The sequence below is a fragment of the Neophocaena asiaeorientalis genome, unplaced genomic scaffold (genome assembly GCF_003031525.2).
Source record: "Neophocaena asiaeorientalis asiaeorientalis breed wild unplaced genomic scaffold, Neophocaena_asiaeorientalis_V1.1 scaffold87, whole genome shotgun sequence".
In the NCBI taxonomy this organism is placed as follows: Eukaryota; Metazoa; Chordata; class Mammalia; order Artiodactyla; family Phocoenidae; genus Neophocaena; species Neophocaena asiaeorientalis.
The window spans coordinates 1,722,607-1,733,455 of NW_020175432.1; the positions used below are offsets into that span (position 1 = coordinate 1,722,607).

General features: G+C 43.8%; 1 protein-coding gene across 1 annotated transcript in view; it reads right to left on the reverse strand.

Moving 5' to 3' along the window:
- CPAMD8 (C3 and PZP like alpha-2-macroglobulin domain containing 8) overlaps positions 1 to 10,849 on the reverse strand; it is a 94,270-nt gene that overhangs the window by 47,517 nt on the left and 35,904 nt on the right. Inside the window, exons 16-19 of the mRNA XM_024767435.1 lie at positions 10,671 to 10,820; positions 10,137 to 10,298; positions 8,499 to 8,641; positions 5,044 to 5,106 (exon numbers count right to left, since the gene is read on the reverse strand). Coding sequence (XP_024623203.1) covers positions 5,044 to 5,106; positions 8,499 to 8,641; positions 10,137 to 10,298; positions 10,671 to 10,820 — 518 coding nt within the window. The remainder of the gene's footprint in view (positions 1 to 5,043; positions 5,107 to 8,498; positions 8,642 to 10,136; positions 10,299 to 10,670; positions 10,821 to 10,849) is intronic.

A 10,849-nucleotide genomic window follows, 5' to 3' on the forward strand; every position in this document is an offset into this window, starting at 1 on the left:
TTACCTAAAAAAAATCTTCCAACAAACAAAAGTCCAGGACCAGATGGCTTCACAGGTGAATTCTATCAAACATTTAGAGAAGAACTAACACCCATCCTTTTCAAACTCTTCCAAAAAATTGTAGAGAAAGGAACACTCCCAAACTCATTCTAGGAGGCCACCATCACCCTGATACCAAAACCAGACAAAGAGACTACAAAAAAAGAAAATTACAGACCAATATCACTGATGAATATAGATGCAAAAATCCTCAACAAAATACTAGCAAACAGAATCCAACAACACATTAAAAGGATCATACACTATGATCAAGTGGGATTTATCCCAAGGATGCAAGGATTCCTCAATATACGCAAATCAATCAATGTGATACACTGTATTAAATACCTCAACATAATAAAGGCCATATATGACAAACCCACAGCAAACATCATTCTCCATAGTGAAAAACTGAAAGTATTTCCTGTAAGATCAGGAACAAGACAAGGATGTCCACTCTCGCCACTATTATTCAACATAGTTTTGGAAGTCCTAGCCATGGCCATCAAGCGAAAGACCCCGAAGAGCCAAAGCAATCTTGAGGAAAAAAAACCAAGCTGGATGAATCAGACTCCCTGACTTCAGACTATACTACAAAGCTACAGTCATCAAGACAATATGGTACTAGCACAAAAAGAGAAATACAGATCAATGGAACAGGATAGAAAGCCCAGAGATAAACCCATGCACCTATGGTCAACTAATCTATGACAAAGGAGGCAAGGATATACAATGGAGAAAAGACAGTCTCTTCAATAAGAAGAAAACTGGGAAAACTGTACAGCTACATGTAAAAGAATGAAATTGGAACACTCCCTAACACCACACACAAAAATAAACTCAAAATGGATTAGAGACCTAAATGTAAGACCGGACACTACAAAACTCTTAGAGGAAAACATAGGAAGAACACTCTTTGACATAAATCCTAGCAAGATCTTTTTTGACCCACCTCCTAGAGTAATGGAAATAAAAACAAAAATAAACAAACAGGACCTAATGAAACTTAAAAGCTTTTGCACAGTGAAGGAAGCTATAAACAAGACAAAAGACAACCCTCAGAATGGGAGAAAATATTTGCAAATGAATCAACTGACAAAGGATTAATCTCCAAAATATATAAACAGCTCATGCAGCTCAATATTAAAAAAACAAACAACCCAATCAAAAAAAGGGGAGAAGACCTAAATAGACATTTCTCCAAAGAAGACATACAGATGGCCAAGAGGCACATGGAAAGCTGCTCAACATCATTAATTATTAGAGAAATGCAAATCAAACTACAATGAGGTATCACCTCATGCCAGTCAGAATGGCCATCATCAGAAGATCTACAAACAACAAATGCTGGAGAGGGTGTGGAAAAAAGGGAACCCTCTTGCACTGCTGGTGGGAATGTAAATTGATACAGCCACTATGGAGAACAGTATGGAGGTTCCTTAAAAAAACTAAACCTAGAATTACCATGTGACCCAGCAATCCCACTACTGGGCATATACCCAAAGGAAACCATTATTCAAAAAGACATATGCACTCCAATGTTCATTGCAGCACTGTTTACAATAGCCAGGTCATGGAAGCAACCTAAATGCCCATCGACAGACAAATGGATAAAGAAGATGTGGTACATATATACAATGGAATATTACTCATCCATAAAAAGGAAAGAAATTGGGTTATTTGTAGAGACATGGATGGACCTAGAGACTGTCATACAGAGTGAAGTAAGTCGTAGAGAGAAAAACAAATACTGCATATTAATGCATATATGTGGAATCTAGAAAAATGGCACAGATGAACCGGTTTGCAAGGCAGAAATCGAGACACAGATGTAGAGAACAAACGTATGGACACCAAGTGGGGAAAACAGGGTGGGTGGTGGTGGTGGTGGGATGAATTGGGATATTGGGATTGACATATATACACTAATATATATATAATAGATAACTAGTAAGAACCTGCTGTATAAAATAAATAAATAAAATAAAATTCAAAAAGAAAAAGAAATGTTTTTGCAAAGATAAATGATATGTCAAAAATTAACTGTTTTACTTCGCTACTCAAATTATCTCTGGATTTGAAAGAAATTTTTAAAAATCTCTGCAAAAAAAAAAAGAGAAAAAGGACTTAGCGATGAATAAAAACAAAAGCACAACACACCAAAACTCACAGGATGCATCAAAAGCAGTATTAAGGGGGAAATTCATAGCTGTAAATGCTTACATTAAAAAATAAGATCTCAAATAAACAGTCTAACTTTGTAACTTAAAGAACTTGAAAAAGAAAAACAAAAGAGATCAAATAATAAAGAAGCAGAAATAATAAAGATTATAGCAGAAATAAACGAAATAAAGAATACAAAAATAATAGAGAGGGACTTCCCTCATGATCCAGTGATTAGGACTCTGCGCTCCCAATGCAGGGGGCCCAGGTTCAATCCCTTGTCAGGGAACTAGATCCCGCATGCTGCAACTAAAAGGATCCCACATGCTGCAATGAAGATCTCGCATACCACAACTAAGACACGGCATAGCCAAATAAATAAATAAATTTTTTAATAAAGGAAAAATAATAGAGAAAATCAATGAAACCAAAAGTTGGTTCTTTGAAAAGATTAATAAAATTAACAAACCTTTAGCTAGATGATCTAAGAAAAAAGAGAAAAGACTTAAATTACTAAAATCCAAAATGAAAGTGGGGACATTACTACTGATTCCACAGAAATAAAAAAGGATTTTAAGAGACTTACTGTACACCAACAACTTGGATAATCTAGATGAATGGACAAATTCTTAGAAACACAAAACCTACCAAGACTGAATCACAAGGAAATAACAAATCTGAATAGATCTCTAACAAGTAAGGAGATTGAATCAGCAATCAAAATCTTCCCAAAAAGGGAAGCTCTGGATGTGATGGCTTCGCTGGTAAATTCTATCCAACATTTAAAGAAGAACCCTTGTGCACTGTTGGTGGGAATGTAAAATGGTGCAACCACTGTGGAAAACAATACGGTGAATTCTCAAAAAATTAAACACAGAATTACCATATGATCCAGCAACCCCACTTCTGGGTATATACCCAAAAGAACTGAAAGCAGGGTCTCAAAGTGATATTTGCACATCCATATTCACAGAAGGATTATTCATAATAACCAAAAGGTGGAAGCAACCTAAGTGTCCACCAAAGGATGAATGCATACACGAAATGTGGTCCACCCATACGACGGAATGCTATTCAGGCTTAAAAAGAAAGCAAATTTTGATACATGCCACAACAAGGATGAACCATGAGGACACCATGCTAAGTGAAATGAGCCAGTCACAAAAGGACAAATACTATATGATTCCACTTACATGAGGTCCTTAGAGCAGTAAGGTTCATAGAGACAAAAAGTAGAAGAGTGGACGCTAGGGGGCTGAGGGGAGGGAGGATTGGGGAGTTAGTATTTCATGGGGACATAGTTTCAGTTTTGCAAGAGGAAAAGAGTTTTGGAGACGGAGGGTGGTGATGGCAGCACAACGATATGGATGCACTTATTACCACTGAACTGTACACCTAAAAATGGTTAAGGTGGTAAATTTTATGTTACGTGTATTTTACCAATTTTAAAAATTAGAAAAGAAAAAAAAAAAGAGCTGACGAGTCCTTGCCTGGGCCCAGCGAGAACCTCCTCCTTGGTCTCAGATCTGTACTCTCTGACTCATCCTTGCTCCAGCCAACAGAGGGAGAGAGACCGTCTCAAATCCCAAATGCCTCCCAGCAACCCTCTGTGGCTCTCCACACCCCCACCACAGACCACACGGCCGTCACACTCCCTGCCTCGTCCTCTTGGCCCCACCTGCCTCATCCCGACTATGTGAAAATCACCAGCCTCTCCCAAGCCCCAACTCTTGCCCATGCTGGTCCTGCCTCCTGGACCCCCTTCCCCCCTTCTTGTTTATCTATCCTGTGGGACCCAGCTTGGGCTCCACCTGCCCTGGGAAAGGGTCCCTCTACTTCCTCCCAAGCCCTGGGCCAAGCCCTCCATGAGAACACTGGCCCTACTGAAGCATGAAGCCTTTGGAGGCATAAAACATAAATTCTACACGTGAGGGGACCCTATCTGCCTTGTTCAAGGTGCCATCCCTGGCACCAAAAACACTACCCAGCACCCAAAACATCACCCAGCACACAGAGAATAGATAAGATTTTACTCTCCGTACATCTCTGATGATGGACCGACAGCCCATCTTAAATCTGGACTCCCAGAACAAAATGCAGTAATCAGCTTCTGTTCTGACCAGCGGGGAAGACTGCCCATAATGAGGACACGCACATCCGTGAAAGCAGCCTGAGGAACCCCCAGCTGAGTGCTTGGCTCTGTGCTGAGCATGTACCACGGCATCTCATGCCAAGAAGGGGACCCCAGCTCAGCAGTCGGTCCGCCCGCTGGCCAATCCACTAGCCCCAGGGTCTGAACTTTCATGCCTAACTGGTTTCCCAGGGCAAGTCACCACTACCTTCTGACACTAAGCATTGAAAGAAAAAAGCCAACTGCATCTGGCAAGAATTTAGCGCAGCACTGCTGCTTCAAGGCGAACTAAAAGAGAAAACAATGCAGAAAGGAAATGTGCTGAGAGAAGCAGCCTGTTTTGCGGGCAGGAGCCTGAGTCCCCTGAGGAGCGAGGAGGGGGTGGGTGGGTGGAACTGAGTTCATGTTCCAGGGAATTGTAATCATTTTAATGAGCTCGTTATATAAACAGAGCGGACAGAGTTACCCCAAGAGGGAGTTGTTAAGAAGCATGAAGCCCTCAAATTTCATATTTCACAGGCAGATGTCTGAGGCTGCAGAGGGATTTGGGGCTGACTTCATAGCTTTGAGTTTTATGTGTTAGAAAAGGATGCCCAATGTCTTACTCAGATGTTGGTGTCAGATCTCCAGGCACACCGACGGGGAACCATCTTTCATGAGTGCCTCTGAGTCAGCCCACAAAGGCAGCAAAGGAAAGAAATCATACTTACCTGACGTTGAGACAGTGCCAAATCCATGTTTCAGGGAAGTAGGTCCTTTTCTTCTTCTCTGCTCTACAAAAATTTTTGTTTAAAAAAAAGAAATGATTAAAGTTTCACGGACATAACTTAATTCTGTTACCTGGCAGGTTAACATTCTACTTGATTAGCCTATAACATGTTAATTCTCTTACCCAGCAGCTTCATATTCTACACGTTTTAATTCTCTGACCTGGAAAGGTTAGTGTTCTACTCTAATAGGACATAATGTGTTAATTCTTTCACCTGGCAGGGTTAACATTCTACTTGATTAGGACTAGTACAAGCGAGGCATCAAAGGCTTGACAGAGGCTTCTTAAAACGACAGTGGTGCCTCGCATCCTGAATTTAGAAGGTAAGAAGGGCCACAGGGACCACCCCATGTCCTCTCCTTTGTTAATTTCCCTCCCTGGGTTTGCCATGTTTTTCTGCATCATTACATAGAGCTCTCCTATCCCCTCTCCCCCTTCCTCTGTGCTTTCATTTTTTTTTTTTCATTTTTTTAAATTGAAGTATAGGTGACTTACGACATTGCGTTAGTTTAGTTTCTGAAGTACAGCAAAGTGATTCAGTTGTACGTATATACATTCTTTCATGTGATTTCATTCTTGGTTTATCCTCAGAAGCCTCACAGCCCACCTTCCTCAGGGGCTGTCCTATTCTTTTTTTTTTTTCTTTTTTACAGTCTTTATTGAATTTGTTACAATATTGCTTCTGTTTTATGTTTTGGTTTTTGGGCCCTGAGGCAGGTAGGATCTTTGCTCCCCAACCAGGGATTGAACCTGCACCCCCTGCACTGGAAGGCAAAGTCTTAACCACTGGACTGCCAAGGAAGTCCAGGGACTGTCCTATTCTTTGAAAAATAATATTAATAAGCCCTACTTGACATCTGGCAAAACTTCTCAAGATTAGAAACGCTCACATCTCTTTCAACCTGAGGTTACCTCTCCCAGGGATGAACCCTGAAATTAACCACAGACACATGTGCAAAGACAGACTACGGTGTGGCTCACTGCAGCACTGTGAGAAATAACAAACATCGTTTGGTTAATCAAATGACAGTACATTCACACCGTGGAATATTATGTGTCAGTGAAAAAGGGTGAGGTAAGTATATATGTACTGGTATGAAATGGCCTCTAAGGTTTATCACTGACTTTAAAAAGGAAGGCACAGAACAGTATTATAGTATTCTCCCACGGTGTTTTTTTTTTTTTTTAAATCCTTGTGTATACACAGAAAATTTCTAGAAGGATATCTAAGGAATTATTGACCATTATTGCCTCTTAGAAGGGAGCGGAGGATCTGGAGGTGGGAGGGAGACTTCCATTTCATTATATACCCTTTCATACTCTTTGAAAAATAATTTAACCACATGCATATGGTTAAGAAAAATGTCCTTCAGAATAAGGATGCATTATCCAATTACAAAAAGGCACAAACATTTGCTTTTTAAGGCATTTCTTATGCCTTTCTGCATTGGGATTTACAATTCCCTTTGAGGTTTTGGGTTTCGAGGCTGCTTGCATATCCACTTCAGGCCAAGCTCTCAGGAGGCATGCACATGGGAGGCTCCAGGCTTCCAGAGTAGTGTCTGGCTGAAGGATGCTCAGGGGCCAATATTCCACCTCCTCACTCAACCACATCTCAGAAATGCCTTCGTGTGCGTCCAAAGTACCATAGGGGGAGCCTGGTCTGCCTATGCTCTGATGTGGAGTTTGGAAACGAGGACCCCTGTGGGCCTGTTAAACGTGTGACTTGGGCAGGAAGAACCTAGGGGATCCAGGTATCCAGAAACCACTGCAGAGGAGACTGGGGGGACTGGGAAGGTTCCCAATCTGGGCAGAGAGGGCTTGAAAGAAGAAGAGGGTTTTCATGGACAGGCCTGCCAGGGTGGGAGATCCTCTGGGCCACATCTGGCTCAGAACAAGGGCTAAGGAGTCTGGGTGCCACCCTCAAGGTCTCCAAAGAGACCCAGATGCTGGGGCACTGCTGACCACACTGACCCCATCCCTGGCCCACTTGGTTCTGTGCTTCTCATTTAATGAGTTGGTAGGAAAGGGTACATCCAAGGCCTGCCTCCCTTTTCCCAGCCTACACACCCCTAAATTCAGAGAGAGTGAAAAGGCAAGGTCTTCAAAACACCCTACCCCTCCCCAAGCTGGCTGGAGTTGAGGAGTTAGTGGGAGAGGCAGAGAATGAAGAAGGTGGGAAAGAAGACAGGTGGGGGATGGGGGAGCAGAAGGGAGGGAACAAAGGGAAAGACAGGAGAGAACAGGAAACACTACCTTCTGTGAAACAAAGGTTTCCATGAGACCAGGGACAAAGCCACAAATCTAAGGGGGAGATGTGAACTCCTCTCTCTCAGTAATTCATAAGTTAGCAAACAAACAAAAAAACAAAATGAGCACGGATATGGAGGGTTTGGGCACCATCTACCGTAGACTTGACCAAAAGTACGTATAGAGAATCCTATACCCAATGACAGGAGCTTGGACATTCTTTTCAAGTAGATATGAGCATTTACAAAAGCAGACCATATACCACATAGCCCGTCTCCAAAATAAAAACCAGATGATGGGTATCATACTGACTATGTTTGTTGACCGTAGTGGATATCATACAGACCATGTTCTCTGGCCATTATGCACATCTGACACAAATTTATAAAACACATAAAATTATAATAATTTTAAAAATCACTTGAAAATTGAAAACACCTCTGGGTAAGTCACTTGCCACATCTGGGCAAATCAATTTTTCTGCTAGTAGGAATCTATTTGGAAGCCAGCAATAATGGAAACACTTCATAGCACAACTTGGGTGCAGCCAAAGCAACACTCTGAGGCTTAAACATTTGATTTAAAATAAGAAAGACTGAAAAGTAATTACTTGGTGTCTAACTCCAAAAGGTAAAGAGTTGGAGGGGAAGGGGGAAGAGACAGGAACAGAAGGAAGGAGGAAATGGTGGGAGGAAGGAGAAAGGGTAATAGAGAGAATTTTCTAAGCAGAGTCTCTGGGAGTGGGAGGATCAAGCCACAGTTTCCCACCCTGCCCCAATTTGTCTGTCCCTAGGCAGATCTGCTCCCCTGTTACACCTTCCTTCTCTTCTGCACCCCTAACCCCCAATTCCATGCACTTGGATGGGTCCAAGGACTAGGGGGAGCAGGACCAAAGTGCTCAGTGCCCCAGCACACTAGACCATTGGTGAGTCTGGCCCCAAGGAGACACTGGGCAATGTCTGAAGACATTTTTGGTTGTCACAACTGGGGGTAGGGGCGGGGGGTTGCTGGCATCTGGTTGGTGGAGACCACGGATGCCACTCAACACCCTATAGTGCGTGGGACAGCCTCACTGCAGAAAATGATCCAGACCCAAATGTCAACAGTATGAGTTTAGACAACCCTACTCGAGGCAGTGACAATTACCTGGGGGGTTGTCTGGAGGACACTGCTGCCATCAGGCTCCCTGTGTGGGGCTGGAAGGCAGGGACAGCCTCATCAGTGTACAGGCCGCCATCTTGCCGGTGGTTCAGGCTCACCAGGTCTGTCATCACCACCAGTCCTGTTTCCTAGGCAACAGATAATGCCCAGACCCACAGTGGGGAAGTGGACATTGTAGTCCCAGAGGTCACTGCCCCAACATCACTGCTGCGTAGCCCTGAGGGAGTCAGTCCTCTCTCCAGGCTTGGTGACACGGACTAAGGGGGTCATGGGACCCGGTAACCATCCAGGGCAGAGCAGAGGGGAGGCCAGCGCGTTTGTGGTCTAGGCACAAAAGGCCACATCTTGTATGATTCCATTTATATGAGACATCCAAAACCACAGGCAGATCAGTGGTTGCCAGGTGCTGGGGGAGGGTGGGTGTGGAGTGACTGCTAATGGTGACAGGTCTCCTTTTGGGGTGATGGAAATGTTCTGGAACTAGACAGAGGTGCTGGTTTGCACAGCACTGTGAATGTACTAAATGCCACTGAATTGTTCACTTTAAAATGGGTTAATTTTCTGCTATGTGAATTTCACCTCTATTTAAAACAAATCAATTGGTGCAGTGCCTGATCCGGACCAAGAGCCAATGACTGTGGGCTGCAGTTATTACTGTTATAATATAGGGACTTCCCTGGTGGTCCAGTGGTTAAGACTTCACCTTCCAGTGTAGGGGGTGCGGGTTTGATCTCTGGTCGGGGAGGTAAGATCCCACGTGCCTCACGACCAAAACACATAAAACAGAAGCAGTTGTAACAAATTCAATAAAGACTTCAAAAAAATGGTCCACATCAAAAGAATTCTTTAATAAAAAATGATATATATGTATATATATTGGTATATATATTTGATACAGCAAAATGTTAACTGTGGGATCCAAGTGGTGGATCCACAGGTGTTCGCTAATTTGTTCAACGTTTCTGTATGTTTGAAAATGTTCCATAATAAAAATGGGAGGAAAAGGATGCCTTTTATTTATTTTAATTTGTTTTGGCCATGCCGCAGGGCTTGCAGGACCTTAGTTCCCCGACCAGGGATTGAACCCAGGCACCAGCAGTGAAAGCACAGAGTCCTAACCACTGGACCACCAGAGGATTCCCAAGGATGCCTTTTAAATGATTTAAAACCTAGGATGAAAAGTGTTCTCGTGCATTTGAGTGGAGACCGCCAGCATGCTAAAGTAGGCTAGAATGACATTTGTGTGTGTTGCATCTCCAGCAGTGCCCTGGTCCCCGGAGCCAGGAAGGAAGGGGGACAGATTAGAGCTATAAATGTCAGCAAGGGACCTGAGAACACGGCACCTGCACCCATAGTGTAGGTTTTCCTTCCACCAAAGCACTTTCATCATCATTGCTCCAGAACAAGTTCAAGTTATCAATGGATACTCATTCTGCTCTCGTCCGTTTTGCAAACTGGGAGGGTCCACATATGAGCTTCCACTGGGGAGAATCAAAAAAGATTCTGCAATGCTAAAAGTTTGGAAACTTCCACCCCAACCCATCTCTGTATCCCGAGACCCTTTGTTTCTAAGGAAAAGGAGCTCAGAAGGGGGCGGTGGGGTCCAAGACCACCTCTCCTTACGGCAAAGGCAAACCCGGAGTCCTTGGTAACGCCCCAGGGCCACAGGAAGATGGAGGAGCGCCGGCGTCGTCGGGCCATCAGCCCAGCCCACCAGAAGGGTCCATCCTCCCTGGACACCCCAAAAGCATCAGAAACATCGTAATCTTCCAATTCCCGGAAAACCTACAAACAAAGGGGAGCAGGAACTGGTCAACTGAGGGTTTCTTTTCAACCCAATCTGGCCTGGCATGCTCCCATCTCAACCTCCTCTCACATGTATCACTTGGAACCAATCTTAGCAGACAGGAGTTGGTGGCATTAACCCATTTTTAAGATGGGAAGCATGGGGCTGAAGAGGTGGGACCCGGACAACGTGACATTGGATTTGACTCCAAGATCTTTTAACTGCACCCAAACAGCGACAAGGATGGGGTTTGCTGAGAATGAACCCAGTGAAGAGAGACAATCTGGATTTATACGGGGCTTTTCAGTTATTGGAAAGGAAGAGACGTCCGTGAGGATGCTGGAGCCCAGCGCCCAAGGGCCCCCGCTCACCTGGGTGGGAGTCAGCCGAAACCCAGACCTGAGCAAGTAGATGCTCTTGTCAACCGCAGCTACACACACGCAACTGCCCCTTGCAGCCCTGACCCGCAGATCGATGACTTCCCCGGGTTGGGTCTCATTTGCTGAATATGTCAGTGAAACCTGGACCCAAACACAGCAGAAAACACAGG